Raw genomic sequence first — 24,041 nt, 5'->3', positions numbered from 1 at the left:
TCTCACTGTCCCTTACATTTACATTATCTCTTCCCATCTCTCTCTTTCAATCTTTTCTGACCTGCATTTTCTCTTCTGACCTTGCCTGTTCCCCAGTATATCTTATTTTCACTCCCTCTCTCTTAGGGGGATATTTATCAAATTCTGAATTTATCTTAACATTTCCAGCCACAAACTCGCGAATTTATTATTAGACTTTCCAGAAAATTTGCTTTGTAGAAAAAAATCAGATTTTCAAGATTTTTTAAATTTTTCACCTGAAAACTGCAATTTCTTATGCTTTTTGCCTGAAAACCGGGGTATTGCAGGAAACCCAGCACACATCAAAGAATCGGGACTTCTCCCATTGACTTATATGCAACCTCGACAGGTCTGAGATGCAGATTTTCTGATTCTGACTTTTTTTCATCCTCGGGGTACAATAAATCGAAAGTCGAAAAAAATCAAAAAATATTCAGGATTTTTACATTCGGAGTTTAATAAATAACCCCCTTAGTGTCCAAAGACTCTCTATCTATCTTGCTGTCTCTCCCATTGCTCCCTCTTCCCCAGTTCTCTCTCTATCAATCGGTCTCTCTTAGTCTCTTCCTCTCTATTATTCTCTCTATTATTCCCCTGCTACTGTATCTCCCATACTTTATCTCTCTCTGAGCCTCTTTTCCAGTAACACTTTCTCTATCTCTCTTTCTTTCTGTCTTTCCCTCTCTCTCACTCCTTTATCCTTCCTTCCCTCCTCTCTCCCCATCTTGCACCCAGTGTATAGAAGCAGACATTTACTCACACATAAATGCTCCCATACATACACATTACACCCCCATACAAATGAAATGAATGTTGAAGAGATTAGCATTACCTTTGTGCTCAGTGCAATGCTCACTTCATTCTGATCTCCTCCACTGAATAATGACACCCAATCTCTCCGTACCCTCAATAGGACCCTTAGGTTTGAACCAGCTCTACTTGCCCATTGTCACATCTGCTTTGCAAACCATATATTTCAACTCCTGCTTTTCTTTCCTGAGTGCTTTTTTTTTATTAAGCTTTTGATTATTTCAGACATTTTATTATCTTTTTTATTTATCAGCACGCAGAGCCTTGGGAGCATAATTCATCTATATTTAAAATGAAATAGTATGCACAAACATGAGCACATTATTATCTATGCCATGTTGTGCTTAGGATTCCACTCACGTCTTTTCTCAGGGGAAGCCTCCCCGGACTCAATGAACAGCTACCCAACATCTAAGAGAAAGGAACGCCAGCAGAATATGCCATTAGACCCTCAATTACAGCTTAGATCATATAGTTCCCATCCCTGACAGCGAGGGGGAGAATTTAACATCACAGATGTTTCTCTAGGCAGGTGGGGCTCTTAGGTTTACTTACAACTACATTTTAATTTTTTGGGTTTTATAATAGACTAGATCACCGGGTGTGGATTTAATGTGACAGTAGAAGTTGACAAATGCACCTGATATTTCACAGTCACCAAATAAATGTCATAATTTAACATTAGCGCCGGCACACACTTTGTTTTAATGTCATTATTGGAGTAAAGGGACAGGGTTTTTATTTATAAGGGTAAGAGCATATTGTAGGGTGTTTGCCCCCCCCTCTTCTAAATCCCATAATGAAGACTAAGGCAATAGGAGGGTATAACTGGCTGATTACGTTCATTCCTATATAGTTGTATTTATAAAGATATTGTAGGGAAATGTTTGATTTTTCCCCTTTTGTGCCCAGTTGTCCCCTTAGTGTCCAACACTAATATATAATGTTAAAGGGGTGCTTCACCTTTAAGTTAACACTTAGTATTTCATAGAATGGCCAATTGTAAGCAGCTTTCAATTTGTCTTCTTTATCTATGTTTTTAATAGTATTTTAATTGTTTGCCTTCTTCTTCCAGCTTTCAAATGGGGGCCGCTTACCCCACCTAAAAAAAACCAAATGCTCTGTAAAGCTACAAATGTATTGTTATAGTTGCTTTTTATTATTCAGGCCTCTCTCCTATTCATATTCCAATATTTTGTTCGATTTAGTTGCTAGAGTAATTTGAACCCTAGTAACCTGATTGTTGGAATTGCAAAATAAAATAAAAAAGCTGCTGAATAAAAAGCTTAAAGGGATACTGTCATAGGAACCAAACAGATTTTTTAATATTTAATTATGAAATCTGACATGGGGCTAGACATATTGTCAGTTTCCCAGCTGCCCTAAGTCACGTGAGTTGTGCTCACTCTTTACTGCAAATTAGAGTGATATCACCCCCCTCCCACCCCCAGCAACCAAACAACAGAACAATGGGAAGGTAACCAGATAACAGCTCCCTAACACAAGATAACAGCTGCCTGGTAGATCTAAGTACAACACTCAATAGTAAAATCCAGGTCCCATTGAGACACATTCAGTTACATTTAGTAGGAGAAACAACAGCCTGCCAGAAAGCAGTTCCATCCTAAAGTGCTGGCTCTTTCTGAAAGCACATGACCAGGCAAAATGAACTGAGATGCGCCTACACACCAATATTACAACTAAATACACTTGCTGGTTCAGGAATGACATTTTATATTGTAGAGTGAATTATTTGCAGTGTAATTGAGAAATAAAAACTACATCATAAAAATCATGACAGAATCTCTTTAATAACTAAGAAAAACCCACAAATAATAAAATACAACAACAAGAAAATTACATTAGGTACAGGCCCACATTTGTGGAAAGGGCACAAAGGCAAGGGCAGCAGAATTTTAAGGGCAACATGTTATCCAGCCGCATCCCAATAGGTTTGGAAACACTAAGGACATACAGGAGATTTACAAGCACCAATCCCCATGCTCCAAACCCAATGAGATTAGGCTTGAGCATGGGTGCATGGGTGCATGGGTGCTTGGGTGCATGGGTGCATGCGTGAACGAAGGGGGAAAGGCTGACGAGTGGTTCTGGCCTAGGGGCGCCCTATGTATAAATCCGGCCCTGATTAGGTATAGGTATCTCAGGTATCCCAGTATATCAACTCTGGGTTAGGGTTGCAACTTTTGTCCATGCCAAGAACTAGACAAAGGGAAGCGACACTGATGTTGAGATGGACTGATGATATTGCTGGGTGGGCCCATGACAGCAGGGGTGGGTCTTTGATGTTCTGGGGCAGGGATTGGACTGATAATGGTCTGAGTTTTTGCAATAATGAATTGTAGAGTGAAGAGTGCAGAGTGCAGAGTGTGGAACATTCTGCCATGTTTAAAGAATTTGCACACAAGTGCATTGCACTAATGGAAGTCTGCACCTATCTGTGCCCCAAAGCACCTGCATCGGGTTGGTTACCCACAGCAAAGCAGGTATTTTTTTGGGGTAGAGGCTTGACTTGTATGCATGGCGAGGCTCCTCAGCAGGGGTGTAACTACAGAGGAAGCAGACCCTGCGGCTGCATGGGGGTATAGAGGGCCCTACGAGGCCCAATTAATGAGCAATATCAACATATATTGGTAAAACAGGACAAACTCTGAATATGTGGGGGAGGGGGCTAAAATTAATTTGCTGTTGGGCCCAGTAACTAATTACGCCACTGCTCAGCAAGTCAGTAGGTTGCGAGTCTAAATCAAATTGTATTTCTTTATTCATTCTTTCTTCTTCATTTAATAACCCCACCAACACCTTTTTATGATGCCACTGTGCCACCAGTTTTACATCTATACCACTTTCTGTTTCCAGACATGTCATTTCTGGGTTCATGGCGGCCAGCGAGTAACCAATCGGTTTGCAGACATGGCAGTTGCAGGTTAAATCCAGTGGCATTTCTAGATGGGTAGAAATTCAGGCTGTGGGTCCCGACACATGTCTCGGTCAGAAATGTGACCCATGAAGGACTGTAAGGAGCAGGGCTAAATATCAGTGCTATTTTGCATCTATTGCACTTTGCACCTCATTCATGATAATTGTCTCTGAATCTTGTGCCCATAATGGCTTAATATTAACTTCCTCTGTAGGTGAAACAATAGGGATCCCAGTGCCAACAGCATATTACAAGTTTGTTTTGTAGAACCCTACCAAGGGAGCATCAGGACCTTGCACCTGGCACCTTGAGCCCCACTCAACAACATGTAGGGAAATTATATCATGGCTACTTACATTCAGCCCCACAGCTTATAAAACCCCACAGCTTATATAACCTTTAAACATCATTCCTCTATCAGCTATGGAACTCATGCCCATGCCCTGTCACAGTCGCTTCTCTCATGCTGCACAGAAACAAGTGTGTAAATAATTCTGCCGATAAAGTCGCCCCAGTAATGAGTCGCAGGAACCCGGAATAGCAGCAGAACAAGGTGTTTCTGGGCTCTCTGGGTACAGACTGACTTTGTATTAGGCTGGAAAAGGAATATCTTATTTGGCTCCACGGTTAATCTCCCCGATGGAACATTTTAAGTTTGTTTTTTGCTTTTTTTATTTTTTAATTTAGAAATGGGAGGAAAATAAATGCGTGAGAAGACATTTATCAATCTCATTAAGTATTACTATAAAAGCAAACAGTATCTAATGGAGTATAATTAAATTGAGATGATTTACTGCAACATTTGGGTCGTACATTTTCTTGTCCGGTAAACAGCTCCCCCAAGTGGCACTTTTTCAGAACTCAAAAGCAGTGGCGTCTGCAACAGGGATGTGTCAAATATGAATAGATAGAAATATAGATAGATAGATAGATAGATAGATAGATAGATAGATAGATAGATAGATAGATAGATAGATAGATAGATAGATAGATAGAAGGGAGTGTGACTGTGGGATAGCAGGTATAGTAGGGAGAGATGGTGCCTATAGTAACAGTGGGGATAATAGTCTCTGGGAAGGGAGTGTGACTGTGGGATAGCAGGTATAGTAGGGAGAGATGGTGTCTATAGTAACAGTGGATAATAGTCTCTGGGAAGGGAGTGTGACTGTGGGATAGCAGGTATAGTAGGGAGAGATGGTGCCTATAGTAACAGTAGGATAATAGTCTCTGGGAAGGGAGTGTTACTGTGGGATAGCAGGTATAGTAGGGAGAGATGGTGTCTATAGTAACAGTGGATAATAGTCTCTGGGAAGGGAGTGTGACTGTGGGATAGCAGGTATAGTAGGGAGAGATGGTGTCTATAGTAACAGTGGATAATAGTCTCTGGGAAGGGAGTGTGACTGTGGGATAGCAGGTATAGTAGGGAGAGATGGTGCCTATAGTAACAGTGGATAATAGTCTCTGGGAAGGGAGTGTGACTGTGGGATAGCAGGTATAGTAGGGAGAGATGGTGTCTATAGTAACAGTGGATAGTAGTCTCTGGGAAGGGAGTGTGACTGTGGGATAGCAGGTATAGTAGGGAGAGATGGTGCCTATAGTAACAGTGGGATAATAGTCTCTGGGAAGGGAGTGTGACTGTGGGATAGCAGGTATAGTAGGGAGAGATGGTGTCTATAGTAACAGTGGATAGTAGTCTCTGGGAAGGGAGTGTGACTGTGGGATAGCAGGTATAGTAGGGAGAGATGGTGCCTATAGTAACAGTGGGATAATAGTCTCTGGGAAGGGAGTGTGACTGTGGGATAGCAGGTATAGTAGGGAGAGATGGTGTCTATAGTAACAGTGGATAATAGTCTCTGGGAAGGGATTGTGACTGTGGGATAGCAGGTATAGTAGGGAGAGATGGTGCCTATAGTAACAGTGGGATAATAGTCTCTGGGAAGGGAGTGTGGCTGTGGGATAGCAGGTATAGTAGGGAGAGATGGTGCCTATAGTAACAGTGAATAATAGTATCTGGGAAGGGAGTGTGACTGTGGGATAGCAGGTATAGTAGGGAGAGATGGTGTCTATAGTAACAGTGGGATAATAGTCTCTGGGAAGGGAGTGTGACTGTGGGATAGCAGGTATAGTAGGGAGAGATGGTGCCTATAGTAATAGTGAATAATAGTCTCTGGGAAGGGAGTGTGACTGTGGGATAGCAGGTATAGTAGGGAGAGATGGTGTCTATAGTAACAGTGGATAATAGTCTCTGGGAAGGGAGTGTGACTGTGGGATAGCAGGTATAGTAAGGAGAGATGGTGCCTATAGTAACAGTGGATAATAGTATCTGGGAAGGGGGTGTGACTGTGGGATAGCAGGTATAGTAGGGAGAGATGGTGCCTATAGTAACAGTGGGATAATAGTCTCTGGGAAGGGAGTGTGACTGTGGAATAACAGGTATAGTAGGGAGAGATGGTGTCTATAGTAACAGTGGATAATAGTCTCTGGGAAGGGAGTGTGACTGTGGGATAGCAGGTATAGTAGGGAGAGATGGTGCCTATAGTAACAGTGGATAAGAGTCTCTGGGAAGGGAGTGTGACTGTGGGATAGCAGGTATAGTAGGGAGAGATGGTGCCTATAGTAACAGTGGATAATAGTCTCTGGGAAGGGAGTGTGACTGTGGGATAGCAGGTATAGTAAGGAGAGATGGTGCCTATAGTAACAGTGGATAATAGTATCTGGGAAGGGGGTGTGACTGTGGGATAGCAGGTATAGTAGGGAGAGATGGTGCCTATAGTAACAGTGGATAAGAGTCTCTGGGAAGGGAGTGTGACTGTGGGATAGCAGGTATAGTAGGGAGAGATGGTGTCTATAGTAACAGTGGATAATAGTCTCTGGGAAGGGAGTGTGACTGTGGGATAGCAGGTATAGTAGGGAGAGATGGTGCCTATAGTAACAGTAGATAATAGTCCCTGGGAAGGGAGTGTGACTGTGGGATAGCAGGTATAGTAGGGAGAGATGGTGCCTATAGTAACAGTGGATAATAGTCTCTGGGAAGGGAGTGTGACTGTGGGATAGCAGGTATAGTAAGGAGAGATGGTGCCTATAGTAACAGTGGATAATAGTCTCTGGGAAGGGAGTGTGACTGTGGGATTGCGGGAGAGATCTACAGTATATAATGGGGGGGGGGGGGGTACAAGTGTGTGCCAATCCTTTATACAGAAATATATTCAGGGTGGTTTTGTTCAAATTAACTGTTAATTGTGTCGTTGTTTCTTTAAGACCTTGCAATCACTGCACTGATTATGGCTATAGGACTCTGCTGGAAATCAGGAACCCTTGACATTTAGAAAAAAAAAAAAAGCCCCGGCTCTATGTATTATTATAGATCACACACGCAGAGAATACGCCAGGCATGAACACAGCAGGGGGTTAAAATGTAGTTCAAAGACTGACACATGCAGAATATTAACTGTTTCCTTATAATTCGTCGGTTGCTTTGCATAATCCTGTTTACCCTTTAAATAATATAAATAGCATTTTCCGTCTCTGGCATAAAAGCAGCCGCTAATAGACAATACATGAAAGTGGGTTTTCAGGGATTCATTATATTTTAGCGGAACAAAAGATAAATGGAATAGCATTTGCATTTTATTATGATTAAGGGAAGTTCTCTAAGGGAATGGCAAGTTTTTAAAGCGGTTGTTTCTTTCCGCTTCACTTTTCAGCGCCCCCTCAACTAGATTTGTAGCAAATGAAATAAAGATATTGGAAGCATTGAAAGAGGTCCCTGTTCTGAGCCACAACAGTGGACAATGAGACTTCTACTAGGAATGGAGAAAGGGGAGTTTCACCATCAGCAAAGCAGGGGTGTTCTTACTGCAAGGGCAGTAAGGTAATGATTTCCAGCTCAGAAGTTGGCCAGAAATAAATGGGGTGCGAGTTGAGTCATTTTGTTACCCAATGGCCAAGCAATGCAATAATATTTGAATATATATGTATATATATATATATATATATATATATATATATATATATATATATATATGTGTGTGTGTGTGTGTGTGTGCGGCATTATATCCACAAGTGATTGTGGTTTACTGAATCAGTGCCGCTGATTCCTCTGTGTTAGGGCTCTTACAGACGAGCGTTTTTACCTTCGCTCCCCTGCGTTCCGTTTTTATGCGTTCAGCCGCAGGGGAGCACAGGAGTAGACGCATTCAGTTTTTTTCAATGGGGCTGTACTCACACAGACGAATGTGTTCGGTGCCTACATGCGCCTGTGTGAGTACAGCCCCATTGAAAAAAACTGAATGCGTCTACTCCTGCGGCTGAACACATAAAAACGGAACGCAGGGGAGCGCAGCTTCAAACGCTCGTCTGTAAGAGCCCTTAGAGGTGCAGCGTGTATCAGCTGAGCTCTACTGATGTATGTTGTGCATTCATTGCTAAATAACCCGCTGTGCACTGCTGACTCTGACTCCTGACCTTTTGCTGCATTTGTGCCGCACTAATGAGCCTCATTAGGTCCAAATGGCAAATAAAGCCTATAACGCACAGCCGGCTTATTATATACGCTCATGAGAATGATCAGGTGCCTGTCTAGAATATCCAGCGAGTAGGAATGCACTACGGAAATGAATTCGGCGAGGCCCAGTAACCTGCATTTAGTAGAAGAATAACTGATATTCCATGAAATCGGAGTGGATTGTGGGAATGTGGGTTTGGCAGGAGCTGTGTTTTATATATAGTAAATAAAGTACCCCCTATTGTAAAATATAAGGATATAAGTCACAGAGGAGTTCCATGACCATATAAAAGCAAGAGGACGAGTACTTTTATACAGGTCATGGAACTCTGAGGTGACTTCTAATATTCTCATATTTTCCAACAAGGGGAACTTTATTTATTATAATACACACGTTTTAGTGAGTCGTAACAAAAATGACATCACTATGCTCCGTTTATAACCAGGGGAGCTGCGCCAATGAGACGAGTTGAGAAAGTTGCTTCAGGTGCCAGCGCCCTGCTTGGTACCAGTGGCGGCAAAAATGCCGTTCCTGGTACTTTAAGAGCCAAATTTCCAGTTCTCAAACTGGAAATTTGTCTCTCCTAGTACAGAGACCACAATTATGCTCTCTGCGTCCTGGCCTTTTCCACCCACCCTCATGGACCCCCCCGGCGCAAAAATGTGAACGCGAGGGGGAGGGAGGGGCTGCAGCAAAAGCAAGTTGCCTCAGCCCCTCTCTCTCTCTCTCAGAGAGAGAGAGAGAGAGAGAGAGAGAGAGAGAGAGAGAGAGAGAGAGAGAGAGAGAGAGAGAGAGAGAGTGTGGTTGTGTATGATACATAAACCAGGAAAAATACAGAAGAAAAGGTGTCAGGGGAAGGTTATGCTTCATACACCAATGACACACCAGCCCCTAACTTAGCAATTAGGGTTGCCACCTTAGGCTTGATAAAGGGACCGGAGGGGTCCGAAGCGTTGCCTTGCTTGTGAAATGCATATGGGCTAAATAAATCTCGCAGCAATTGTTTTTTGGTGTGCTTCTGGATTTTGTCTATATTAGGGTTGCTAACTGCAGATTTCATCTGGACGGCCCAGTTTTCGTAAGGGGTACCCTGGTGAAAATCTCCAAATTAGGAAATTCGGACAGGAGTTTGAAGTGAATGACATGGCGATCAGCCAATCACTGACCCTATCGACTGTGCATTGATTTGAATAAGAGACTGGAATATGAATAAAAGAGGGCATGAGTAGAAAGACGAGTAATAAAAAGTAGCAATAACAGTACATTTGTAGCCTCACAGAGCATTTGTATTTAGATGGGGTCAGTGACCCCCCCCCCCCATTTGAAAGCTGGAAAGAGTCAGAAGAAATCATTTAAAAACTTTTATATATACAGGGCCGCTATTGGAAATCAACACCCCAGCACACAAGCCCCACCCCAGATCCCGGACACCCCACACCACAGTTAAAAGACCACACGGACTTCAGTGCTAAAAATGGTTAATCCCCACCCCCCACAAGTTATAAAAAGCTATTGATGGTCAGGGCCCCCTTCTAAGCTTTAAAAAAACTGTGGCACCTGGCCCCCCCATAAAAGTTTTTTTGTTTTTAAAAAAGTGGTGGGCAGAACTCTCCAACAAGTTAAAAAAAATAATTGGAGACCAGGGCCCCCTATAAGTTAAATTAAAAAAACACTGGCGCCAGGGCCCCCCATAAAAGATTTTTAAAAATCATTGGTTGTCAGGGCCCCCATTAGTAAAAAAAAAAAAAAAGTTTTATAAAACTTTAAAAGGAGTAAAATATAGACAATATTACATAAGATAAGAAATTTAGATTAGACCCATGGCTTTACCCGCACCTGAAAATCCTCCGCTCATTCCACAGGGTGCCTGCTTTTTTGCGGGTAACCCGCGGGTACACAACCCGCTGCAGGACTCCATCCCGTCTCCATCCCGTCTCTTAGCCAAAAGCAAGTAACAATATAAATAAATGTATGAGAATAACAGCATATTGTATTATCTTACATGGCACCCCGGCTCCGTCAATTAGATGTAATAAAGGCTAATTCTGCCTTCTGTTCTTCATACTTCACATCAAAGTTACTTTTTATACACGCGCAGGATTGCGTATAATGAGAATAAAGGACGTGCGGATGTGTCTCTTGAATAATAATAATGCACCGCTCTCTATCACAAGTCACATCAAAGCAGGAGAAGGATGATAATAAAAAGGAATATCAGAGAGAGAGAGAATAAAAAGAATAGGAAAAACCAGGCACAACATCCTGTATAAGGGACAGGCTCTTCTGTACAGTGATATAATAAAGTGTAAATCAGTGATAGTGACATACCTCCCAACTGTCCCTTTTTCGGAGGGACGGTCCCTCTTTTGACAGCTCAACCCGCAGTCCCTCATTTGTACTGGAAAGTCCCTCTTTTCTCTGCACTGAACAGCCAGAAAAAGAAACAAAGTTCCTCACTTAATTGGCTTTTAGCAGAGAGCCCAGAATAGCCAACAGGTGCAAATAAGATACTTTGTAACAATTTTGAGACACAAAAACACAGTTTAGATAAGGAGAAATATTTTCAAACTTTCATAACCTGCCAAATTTTGTAAACCGAACATGGTAATTAGGGGGTGTGGCCACAGAAAGGGGTGTGGTCAAAAATATGTCCCTCTTTTTACTTCTAAAATGTTGGGAGGTATGTGTGATACTATATTGCACTATATACAGTATATGGCCACTCCCCCATTTCAGGCAGGTTAGCAGTGGAAATGCTAAAGGATATAGAAAAAACATCAGCATATTGGTTAAGAGAACAACTAAAGAATATATACGGCCCAGAGGTTCAGCAGCCCTATAACAGTAATGATCCAGGCCTTCCAAGTTGTCTACAGCAGCTCCATCTTGGATCTTGTCAGATCATCTTTTCAGTGTCAGCGGCACTGCACATGCTCAGTGCGCCCTGAGTTGCTGCGGAGAAACTGAGCTTAGGGGGTCATGGGAAATCATTAAAACATGAGCAGAAAGCATGTTTCCATCTGTCATAGAAGCTGAAGAAGGCGAGAATTCCAATGCAGACTGCACTGATTTCTGAGCTGCCATGTCATGTGAATCTACAGTAAATTACTATTGTAGCATGACTTTCATATTTTTATAGATGCTGTATAACGGGAGTCAGTCCCTATGTTCAGGTAAGTGACAGCCGACCAGAGCATGCGCTGGGAATCAGCAGAAAAGAAATGATGTTCCTTTCTGGCTGTTAAGCAACGCTGAGATGTCATTTAAATCTTCGCCACTAAAGGGCAGCAAATGAACGTCAGTCTTCTGGCGACACAGCCACAAACCTGTTGGTGGAACTATGGCAGCTTTTTGCTTTGTGGGTTGAAAGATGAATCTTGTTCAGAATGAAGCTTAAAGGGGAACTTCGCCCAAATAATGAAAAAAAAAATGTAACCGTTTTTGACCTGGAAAAAAATGACTTCATTCTTTTTAATGATTAGAATGCTGTTTGTTAATGTAACTGCTATTGAAAAGCAGCACCTGTTTGTCCCTTTTCTGTCCAGCGCTTCCATTCTGATTCTTGAATCTATGTAGCAGAAGCCGACTCTCCTTCAGCCACATCCATAACACCCACAATCCCTTGCACATTAAAAGACATACAAAGCATTGTAGGAACAAGACTCTGATGTCCAATTGCTAAAAGTAAAGGGTTATCAAAAATTCAGTATTAAGGGGCCAATATAAAATCCTAAGTACAGCATCAGGGAGAGAGGGATGAGCCTAATAAACTAATAGCACCAGAGCCCATGGGGTTTTTGTTAAACCCTCCAGCCCTGTGCTACTGCCTTTGGGGCAGATTCCCTAAAGGGCGAAGTGACTAACGCTAGGGAAAATTCCCCAGCGCAACGTCATTTCGGAAATTCGCAGGCGTCACTTCACTAGAGAAGGAGATAGATCTTCCTCAATTTTTAGTACAAAATTTTTCTTAGTCTGGCGTCTTTTCCTTTTTTCAGAGTGATAGCCTGCAAAAGTCCTTAAATTTTTTTTTGGGTAACAGGGTTCCCCCATACATTTCCTAACATATGGAACATAAACTATACAGTGGGCTCATGTGTAGGGCATTATAACAACTCTATTTTATTTATTATTGTGTAATGTAATGTATTTGCTGCAACATATACGGCCATGTAACTTTATTATTTCCTGCCGTATGCAAATTAGGCAACGCTAGTGCCACTTCCCTTTAAATGCCGAAGTAACGCTAGCGAAAATTCACCAGCGTTCGGTGCCCTGGACGCAACTTTGCATTTTAGGGAATTGCCGTTGTCCTAGCGAATTTAGGCCTGGCGAAGTGTTGCGATGTCTGCGAAGCCGTCGCTGGCAAATTTTCACCGGTTTGCGAATTTGCCTCTATGACTTTAGCTAATAGGCCCCATCTGCACTAAGGTGAACTAGACCAGCAGAACCTAATACATGTATGGGATCCATTATCCCAAAACCCATTATCCAGAAAGCTCTGAATAACGGAAAGACCGTCTCCCATATTCTCCATTATAATGAAGTAATCCAATTTTTTCTAAATTATTTCCTTTTTCTCTGTAATAATAAAATAGTAGCTTCTACTTGATCCAAAACAAGATATAATTAATCCTTATTGGAAGCAAAACCAGCCTGTTGGGTTTATTTAATATTTACATTATTTTCTAGTAGACTTAAGTTATGGAGAGCCAAATTATGGAAAGATCTGTTATCCAGAAAACCCCAGGTCCCAAGCATTCTGGATAACGGGTCCTATACCTGTAAATGAATTAATGATCTCCCTCCATCCCATGCTGCAGAGATCTCAATGCCCAATACCTTGTTCTATATGGTATGGACTATAAAAACCTCACAAATACTCAGAAATGTATAGTCATCTTCTTTATGGGTGATTACACCCAAGAATTGGGTCTTTTATGTTTGGCTGCACCCATACTTCTTACAAAAGCACTTTCAAAATGACTATGGGTATGTTTCCTTCATTTATTCCAAAGTGACATGAGGATTTTGAGATGACATCTATGTTTCCAATGAATTACTAATAGGCACAGCTGACTTTAGGTTGGTTGACAGAGACTCACCTCTTCGTGGCCGTAATTATAGTTCATGGCCCTGCGAAGCAGCAGATGTAGAAGAAGGCTGTAGGATTGACGCAGGAGTTGAACATTAACAGATGGAGAGCAGGGTAAACAATTCTGATGGAATTTTACCTTATCAATTGGGGACTCAATCTTTCCTGCATTGCCGGTGACCCCATCTTCCCAGCGATATCTTTGAACCATTGGCCTCAAGCATCATCAGTGGAATATCTTGAGGGCTTCTTCATAGTGACATAGATCCACCGAATTGTCTTCAAACAAATGTGATTTGTTGACAGTATGACATGTAAAGACTCACACAAGAGACAATTGTACTAGTCAAATTATTGTATTTTGAGTCCCTTCTGACAAATGGAAACAAAAAGAAAACACAGGGCAGACTGGATGGGACAGTTATCTGCACACATTTTTCTTTTGGTCCCAAAATCTTCCAGTGTCGGATAACTCTATCTTGTAGCTCCTAAAAGTTCCTTAACTGTTGGACTGGCCTAGAACAATGGCTGTGAAAGGGAAAGGGGCTTCAACCTTAAGGCCAGTTAAGGTGGCCTTACACTATTAGATAGAGCGAGGTCATCATTTGGCAAGGTCAGATTACATCAACGGGAATATCAGTTAACAGGACGAGGACTGCATCAACTAGCCAATGTAATCCTCGATAGGGAGGGAAAACCAAAACCAAATCTGCCTGATCTAGATCTAGTCGATTTTTTTGGCTAAGTATCGGTCGATTACCCAAATAAACAGCTTAAATCTTCTCGTGTATGGCCAGCTTTAGAGTGCAATTTGGGAAAATTTCTATTTCGTTTGTTAGACATGGGGTGCCCAAAAGGTAGATCAGGATCCACCAGTAGATCTTTAGCGTGTGATCAGTAAACTTAAGACACTGTCAACAAACAGCTTGTCTAAATCACCCTCCTGTTTCATGCTTTTCGTTCAGATATTTATTATGTTAAGGTCACATAAGAAATAGTTGCTTGTTAAATGTAGCAATTAACATTTTCCATGGAACAGAATGCTAACAATGCTGTTATGGATTTAGATCATAATGGGACAACATAACTAAAAGTAGACCCTGCATTAGTAAAGTATGGGTGTTAGACACTTCAGGAAGTCCAGCTTGAAGGCCAAATAGGTAGAGATTAGGGGTGGACATTTATTTAATGCCGTAGATATTCTTGGAACTGTGGCTAATGCTCATATATTTATCACCTTCTTATGAACTAAGGAGAGCAATGAGAGATATAATTAGTGATTCATTTTGCAGCCCAATGGTCCATGTATAGGCCAGAAATGATGGTCTCCCTGACTGATACAAGAGGGGGGTTGTGGGTGCACTCCTAAGGCCATATAAAAAAATATTTAAATACAATAATCCCCTGTCTAAAAAGAGAAAAACAGGGTTTTTTGTTACAAAGTTATGATCATAAAATTGGTAAGCCGCCATACCACGTCAAGGTAAACCCCATACGGTGGTCCCTAACCTGTTTACCTGTGATCAAAATTTAAAACCTTGGTTTCAATCTGGACTAGATCCTCCCCCGCCACCTGCATATGCGGCTTTTGAAGGGGAGACTGCCCAGACCAACGCCCATTTAAAAAAAAAAAAAAATGTGATTGTGAAGAGACTATAATGAAGGAAAAGTAAAGTTGTATATATAAGTGCACACTTGTGTGTGTATGTGTGTGAGTATAAGTATAAGTACAGGTGTGAGTATAGATTTAGAGGGATATCTGATATCATTGTCCAGCCAGGTGGAACATCTTGATGACAAACGAATGCCTTGACTATGGATAAGGTGCGTGTCAATGGCTGATCAAGGGTCCCTTTTCAAGCGCTGTACATTGATATAGCAATAAATGGAACAGCGTAGCATTCAGTCTTTATCTTTATTAATATTATTACATGAAAACAACAACCCATAAACACCCAATGAAAAGACCTCCATACGGAGAAAATAATCTTCACAACAGTCTCAAAAAGAAAAGCGATACAAAGAAGTGAACAACTGAAGAAAGCTGTTGGAACAACTCATGGCTAGAGGACAACTGCAGTAGTTGTGTCGATACCCTGAGCATATGTGATCACAGACCGATCTGCAAAACTAGGACTATATGCAACGCACCTATGGGTATTTATTGCAAATACAGAGTAACACATGCAGAAAGGATTGAGTTGCCCAATGATCTCTCACCTGTATAACTGCCAATCAGAGACAACGTTGGAGAAAGTCCATAGTGATGTGTAGACTAGGGCAACTCACCTGCTCTACATTAGCCACTTCCCCCAGTTTTGCAAGGAGGAGACTTAGGTCCGTAATGCTAAAAACCCAGTGTTCCTTGTCTGTATGCTTCTGTTGTTATATATAATCGGAAACATCCATATTACTTGCCTCAGCTGAGCAACATAGTAATACCTTCCTCATGGTGCTGGGGCCTGAGAAACATTCCTCTGTCAATGCAAGTAAAATGGAAGCGTTGACTAATTTACAACCATGCAGAGAAGGAATGTTCCATGCATACAATAAGAGATGTCTCCATAACACATATCCTTCCTTCATTGTGAGCCAAATAAACACAAAATCTGAGAGGAGGAAATGGAACGATTAATTCGACCCATGAACAGAACGTGATTAAGGGGTTCTAAAGCATTTATCGTTTTAAGCAAACAAAAGAGAAACAAAAGAGTGAATCCCAAACAAAATTTTGATAAAAGAAAAAGAGGTGCTGAAGAGCATATCTGCCCATGGGGAAGAGGTAGACCTCCCAACATAATCCAGCATCACCGTTCAATATACTTACATGTTAAGGTGGCCATACACGGAGCAATGTCGCCAAACGAGCAGATCTCTCCCTGATATGCCCACCTTGAGATGTCGGGCTGATCCGATCGTGGAACCTAGGGCCCAATGATCAGATCCTAATGATGGCTAACGTGCGGTCGGATCAACGAAACAGATGCGGCCGCGATCCGACGGGATTTTTAGTCCCCCCTGATCGACATCTGGCCAACTTTCAGCCAGATATCAATCGGGGAAGCCCATCGGAGGGCCCCATACACGGGCCAATAAGCTGCCGACAGCTTTTATTGGACGGTGTATGGCCACCTTTACTATGAGATTTACACTCTAGTAGAACAAGGTAGTAGGAAAAGTACCAAAGGGAGGTAGGTGCTCCTTCAGATAGTAGTATCCCCATAGGGCCACTTCTTATCAGAGCTCTCCATGCCCACTCTGAAGCCCACTTAATAACATTTCCCAGTGATACTTACACTAACTAATAAGAAAATCAAACCTATGTAATGGCAGAGACCCATGGAACCAGGAATAGTTTGATGGAGGGAAACTAACAATAATAGGGAAGGAATTTTACAACAAAAAAAGTATTTTTGTTGACTAATTAATACTCAGAGTAGGGCTGACATTGTGGTAGGGCTCAAGGCAAAACAGGTATTTGTGGACCTTATTATATTTATATTGTAGATCTTTCCAACCTATGGCCTTATGGTGTTCTAGTTGACATTCTAGCATACAATGGCAGCCACACGGTAGACAACACAGATGTAAAGGGTCACTGGTGTTGTCTTGATCTACTATATCAACTCCTCTGACTGCTCTTCAGGACTCTACTATGTGCACCCCCACCCATTTTAACCCTTCCTTAACACATCTCTGACATAAAGGTGCACAGCCCTAAACGTTCCCCATGCCTGGAGACAGCTGGATCCAATGGAGACTAGGGTGCCCTCACTGTAATTAGAAAAATTGTAGCCAATCATTTATTAGTGTTTAATCAGGTAGGAGGGTGATCTGTATTAACGTAATCAGAATGTCTTGTGATTAAACTGGTTCAGGTGATATGAAAGGTGAAAAGGAACCGTGGACTATTGCTCATGCAACATGTTCTGACTCTCCACATTCTCAAAACATCTCAGAAGCCTTTTCTATACTTGCTCCTTAGGACTTCTTACAAAGACTTCATGGTACATAAGTCCTACCTCTCTGGAATCCTTTAGCCCAAGGCTGGGACTAATCATCAGTCACCTGCAAATCTCAAGTTCAACTCCCAGTACCTTCCACCAAATTATTCCACCCTGTTTGCATTGCATTTGTCTGTTGTATGCCCCCAGGAGACACGGTTCAGGGATTACATGTCAGTGAATATTATTTGTTTAAGAAATAAACAAACTTTAAAGCAAAATCAAGGTTAGGCAGTGAATCCAGACATGCACTTGTTAGTCTGAGCTCAAGAACTGGTGCTGGGTTTATAGATGATTAGATTAAAAGTGACAAGAACAGAATCAAAAATCTTGGCCTTTGCTTGGGATGCAAACATAAACTTTAGATGAATTAAAAGAGATGTAACCCAAAATATAAATTGTTTCATGATAAAAGAATGTCGTTTTCATCAACTTTTCCATTATGTAACGGTTTTAAAGTAAATAATAAATATTACTGCAATAGAAAGCCGTATCTGTCTGTTCCTTCCCGGCTCTCTTGAAACAATGTAGCAGGTTAGCTAGCCTTATATGCAAAGTCATCCGTCTGGTAACCAGTGGGCTTCAGTTACATTGTCTACAATTTTAGAATCACCAGGGCAGAGAACAGAAAATGTCTGACTGAGAGATAGATTCAACAGCAATTATAGTTAATAATAACTTTAAAACCATAAAGAATTTATAATTAATGTATATTGCAAAGTTGGTTAAAATTATGATTACTTTCTTCAGGCAACACTTTATTTTTGCGTTACCATCCCCTTTAAATGTTGGTTTTATTAGAAGACAGTTGGTTCTGCTCATGAACATTATTCACATTTTTTTCAACAGTTACTTTACAGAGGTCGTATCTACCTCCCACTTTGGAAAACAACAATGAATTACTGGCACTTGTAATTGGCTTGCGGGACCTAATGACAAGGAACAAAACGTATTTTGATTGGGTGAACGCTGCACATTTTTACTGAAGAATAGTGCAAAAGAAAATTCTTCATCCAAAGGGTTATTAGCTAATTTGCTTGACTCAAGACGTAGGTATACTTGATATTTTAATAGATTTTTATAAATGCACATCTTTTCGAGGTGATTCAAAGTTCTGTTGTACTGTACAGGAATGGGACCTGTTATCCAGAATGTTCAGGAGCTGAGGTTTTCCGGATAATGGATCTTTCTGTAATTTGGATCTTCATACCTTAAGTCTACTTGAAAATCATACAATCTTTTAATAAACCCTATAAATTGGTTTTTCGAGGATTAATTATACCTTTGTTTGGATAAAGTACGAGGTACTGTAAAACGAAAAAATTTTTACAAAATGTATATTATTTGATTATAATGGGAGTCTATGGGAGACGGCCTCTCCGTAATTCAGAGCTTTCTGGATAACGGGTTTCCAGATAACAGATCCCATACCGGTACTACATATCCTACCAGCCTTGGCATCGAATTTAGGAGGTGCCACAGTTTGGAAAAGCTTGCTTTTCATGGGCATTCCCAAAATATAGCAAAAATAAAAGGGTCAGTGTTTTTCTTATCTTAAAAATGGCACAAACAATGATTCAACATAAAAGGTAACAGCTTGCTTTTTGTAATGGACAATATACAGAGTAGAGTTTGCCCCAGAATACACATTTAGTTCATTTGTATGAAGGCAAGGGTTGCTCTATACTTCCTGTAGACACCAGCCTTATGCAATTAAAGTAACCCATCCCATTTTACCACTACACCCCGTGTCCCATCATCAATTAGTGACATATGCTCATCCCCAGATCAGCAAACTCCTGTATAGAAGCATGGGACACTTCAGCTTGGGGTTTCTTATGGTGTAAGCTCTTTGTCCCAAACTTAATGCACCAGAGAAAGCCAGACAGTAAGTAGTAGGAGAGAAGGATGCATATCATTGCAAGTTCTTTTAGATAAAGGATTTCAGACATATAAATTAAGCTGCCATATTTGGCAAAAGCACCATGTATTTATGGCCACTATGGTTGGTGCAGCTATAGAGGGTTTTTCTATGGACAATTCAATTCATATGTATGCATGTAACTATGCAGAGAAATAACAATGTGCAATTGAATGCTCTACTCCAAACTGGAAGCCCTGGATAGGTTCTCCTTTTCAACACTATCTAGAAACAATGATCGACTTTAAGAAAGCCTCTGACACAGTGATAGGCCGTACAAATATGGTTCATTAAAAAAAGAAACATAATTGGTATACATACACATCTGGCTCCAACTCTAGCTGAGAAATAACAGCACTTGCCTCCAGTGCAGGTAACAAATTCAAAGTAGCACAGTAGGGCCCATTCAGTCATAGATATCGATATTATGCATTAGAAAACAAGAATTGCTCAGGTGCAAATATGAAGAATAAAATATTAAGCATTAAACATTTTACATAAAGCCTTGAGCGTTATAAGGGGTCTTATCTGAAAAACAGAGGCAGCACTAATATGAAGCGGGGAGATGGAGCCTGGCCAGTTGGGTATTGGAATGGGCACAAACTGGTGTAATACAAAGAACTCCTGTACATTAATAAGTGCAGGAAAGGCCCCTAAAAGATTAAGGAGCCTGACCAGTTGGGTACAACAATGGGCACAAACTAGTGTCAGGAATACAGCCCTTCAAAACAACTCCTGTAAATTATAAGCACATGGAAGAGTAAAAGATATGTTAGATTAAACCAGGGTCCCTAAAAAATTAAGGGGCATAGCCAGTAAGGCACTGAAATTGGCACAAACTGGTGCAAGGAATACAACCTTCCACAAGAAGCCCTGTTAGTTATAAGAACAGGAAGGACAAAAAATTAGTTTGATTTAACCAGGGCCTGTAAAGAATATGAGGCCTATCCAGTGTGGCACTGCAATGGGCACAAACTGGTGTAAGGAATAAAACCTTCCACAAGAAGCTCTGTATGTTTTCTAAGCACATGAATGAGTAACAGATCAGTTAACTTAAACCAGCACCCCTAAAAAAATTAAGGAGCCCAGCCAATTTGGTAATACAATGGACACAAGCTGGTGACCAAGAAGCCCTTTTATATTTTATAAGCACAGGGATGAGTAACAAATGAGTTAACTTAAGCCAGCACCCCTAATAAATTAAGGAGCCCAGCCAATTTGGTGCTGCAATGGGCACAAACTGGTGTAAGGAATGTAACATTCCACAAGAAGCCCAGTTAAATTTTATAGGCACGGGGATGAGTAACAGAAGAGTTAACTTAAGCCAGCACCCCTAAAATGATTATGTGTGGCGATGAATGGGCTTGTTTTACATGCTGGAAAAGGTACTAGTGCAATCACAATCAAAATGAAACCCTTTCAGCTTCCAACGCATAACACAAAACAACTCAGGAATCTACCCAATATCCAATGAAGCCATTAAAAGAGTAGAACAGATGTTTCCTTTATCTTCAGGATAGGCCTCCATACAGTCTACAGAAGTGAGAATTTACATAGGACAAGATTAAATCCCTAGTTGTTGACTAAGCTCCAAAAATGTATCTAAGCAAACAAAATTGGTGTTGACGTTACGGCCATAGAATACGGTGCGCTCCGGTGTGAGGTTTTTTTTTTTAAAGGTCTTCCTTGTCCGCGTTAGTAGATTGGTTTGGAAGACTTCTTTTTCTTGTACTCTTCTCTTTGCTTCTGCTTCTTTCTCTTGCTCCCTTCTTTGTGTCCTGGGAAAACATGGCGAATGAAGAAAAAAAAAATACATGCTACTAGGCGGTTTTATGGCAATTCTGTTGAGCAATGAACCACAATAATTGCAACAGTTATTCAGCTTTCCATTGGTGCATGAAATTTAGGGTACACAGGGGTTATTTACTTTCCCTAGGAAGCCTATCTGCCTGTAGTGGACCCTCTTGGATAGATCACTAATGCAGTCTGTGCTCTATTCAAGGTGGAGCCATAGGTCTCTGTGCTTCGAAATATAACAAGACCTGTGGCAAGTCTGCAATTACCAGAAGGCAGTGTACAAAGTTCAGCTGATCCCTTGTATAATGTGGGCCTTTAGCCTCCTAGCCAAATACCTAAAAACAATGCTCCTAAAAAAATTCAATTAACAAATTACATTTCTGGACACACCCATTTCATATGTTAAAGGGCATCAATCATGACCAAAATCATTTACTAAGTAAATACACTATGTGAAAGTTTAGATTTGTTTGTATAATGTAAATGATCAGCTCACTATTCCTTCTGCAAGATCTCTCCTATCTCCCCTGCAGTTCTAGGTGAGGCAGCCATCTTGGATTTCACTGGCTCCTCCTACCTATATCTTCCTAGCCAACTGCAGCTCTGAAATCTCGCACATGCTCAGTTGAAATTCCTTGTTGCTTATCAACCCTTCTAAGCTATTTTCAAATCAGCCAATCCTGTGTGTTAGCTGCTGTACAGTAGTGCTGCCACCTGCTGGAAGTTACTGTGTGCCCTTCATTTGCATAATAACTTTACCAGCAGGGGACAAGATAGGGAAATCTCCTGATACTTCTAGTGGAGGAGTTTACTAAAACAAGGCATTCTGGGTAGAATACTCAAAGCAGTTTTACAATCTGAGCATGCTCCTGAAATTTGCATATTAGAGTCTCTGTTATAGTCTCAGTATGGCCTCCCTCAGTGAAAGAACCCATTAGACAAAGTAAGGGATTTTTTTTTAAAACCTGCAGTTTTTTAAAAAAACTATATATGTAGTTTGATTAAACGTGTTTAGCTTGTACTGGTCAGATTGTTAATATGTGTTTGATTTTGGCTGTGAAAGGTGCCCTTTAAGGTGAACCTACAAAATTCCAAGCATGACACATAGTTGAACTGTCACGTGGACATTCATCTGCTTAAAGGAAAAATAAACTTAGCACAGAAGTGGGTTAGAAATGCTACATATAAGGTAGTGAAGATCTGTGCCTTTGAAAATGCCCCGGGTAGCTCCCTATCTTCTTTTCTGCTGATGCTCTGGGCTGCTATCAATCCAAGCTTAAAGGGGTTGTTCACCTTTAAACGAGCTTTAAGTATGATGTAGAGAGTGATATTCTGAAGCAATTTGCAATTGGCTTTCATTTGTTCTTATTTGTGGTGGTTGGTAGGGTACAAATCACCTTTGCAACCATGCACGGATTACAATAAGAGACTGGAATATGAGTAGAAGAGGCCTGTATAGAAAGATGAGTAATAAAAAGTAGCAATAACAATACTTTCGTAGACTTAGATTCTTTTTTAGATGGGGTCAGTGACCCCCTTTGGAAAACTGAAAAGAGTCAGAAGAAGGCAAATCATTTAAAGGGCATGTAAAGTCTAAAATAGAATAAGGCTAGAAATGCTGTATTTTGTATACTAAATATAAACATGAACTTACTGCACCACAAGCCTAATCAAACACATGATTTATGCTTTCAAAGTTGGCTACAGGGGGTCACCATCTTGTAACTTTGTTATACATCTTGAAAGACTAAGACTGTGCACATGCTCAGTGTGGTCTGGGCTGCTTAGGGATCGTCATAAACAAAGCTGCTTGAGTTCTGCATGGCTGGGAAGTAAGGCGGGGGCTCCCCCTGCTGTTCATAAGTATGATTGTTTCCCTGCTCAGCAGTTAGGGACCGTCTGACAATTCCCATCCACAGCAGTAAATGAAGGGAGAATTTCACAGTCAGGTTTCTTATAAAAACAGTACACATTTTTTAATTAAAGCATATTGGAGATAGGTTTCTTTTTCATTAAAGAAAGTAAAAATGGGATTTTATTTTATTGCCTTTACATGCCCTTTAAAGACTATAAAAATAAATAATGAAGACCAGTTGAAAAGTTGCTTAGAATTGGCCGTTCTATACCATACTAAAAGTTAAATTAAAGGTGAACCACCTCTTTAAGGACTCTCAATATCTATTATTTATACAACATATAATATCCACAATACACGGCAGCTCAAAAAGCTGTGTAATTTGTATTAGAATTGAATTATCAGCCTTGTAGGGTCTCATTTTCAACTTGATGTCTGACAACCCCTAATCTTAGCTTCTCAACAGCAGCCAAGAGCACACTGAGCATGTGCAGTGCCACTGACACTCAAATATGGCCTAACAAGGTACAAGACGGGGCGCTCCTGTTACAGGACTGCAGAAGCTTTGCTGGTATAGTAAAATACAGTATTACTATCTATAGTCTTGATTATGCTTTAATTCCTCTATAAGAAATTATAAGATCAATTTAACTCAGTGGGGCTCATTTATCAACACTGGGCAAATTTGCCCATGGGCAGTTACCTATAGCAACCAATCAGTGATTAGCTTTTTGAAACCACCTGGGGTTTTCTGGATAACGGATCTTTCAGTAATTTGGATCTTCCTACCTTAAGTCTTCTAGAAAATCATGTAAACATTAAATAAACCCAATAGGCAGGTTTTGCTTCCAATAAGGATTAATTATATCTTAGTTGGGAATCAAGTACAAGCTACTGTTTTATTATTACAGAGAAGAGGGGAATCATTTTTAAAAATGTGGATAAAATGGAGTCTATGGGAGATGGGCATTCCGTAATTCGGAGCTTTCTGGGTAACGGGTTTCCAGATAACGGATCCCATGCCTGTATTGTGTTTAATTTAAAATAAGATTCAGGGTGAAGACTATATATTTCACCCTAATTTACTGACTGGCTCAA

General features: G+C 40.8%; 1 protein-coding gene across 2 annotated transcripts in view; it reads right to left on the bottom strand.

Moving 5' to 3' along the window:
• Window positions 1-15,267: 15,267 nt before the first annotated feature.
• The window catches only part of dnajb6.S (DnaJ heat shock protein family (Hsp40) member B6 S homeolog), a 69,087-nt gene continuing 60,313 nt past the window's right edge, over window positions 15,268-24,041 (bottom strand). For both annotated transcript variants that reach the window (XM_018268767.2, XM_041567357.1), the window contains one exon: window positions 15,268-21,069. In XM_018268767.2, the coding sequence (XP_018124256.1) occupies window positions 20,987-21,069 (83 nt within the window). In that variant the 3' untranslated portion in view covers window positions 15,268-20,986. The remainder of the gene's footprint in view (window positions 21,070-24,041) is intronic.

This window comes from Xenopus laevis, chromosome 6S, assembly GCF_017654675.1.
Source record: "Xenopus laevis strain J_2021 chromosome 6S, Xenopus_laevis_v10.1, whole genome shotgun sequence".
Lineage (NCBI taxonomy): Eukaryota > Metazoa > Chordata > Amphibia > Anura > Pipidae > Xenopus > Xenopus laevis.
Note: the sequence above shows the minus strand (reverse complement) of the source record. Positions and strands in the feature narration are given on the sequence as shown.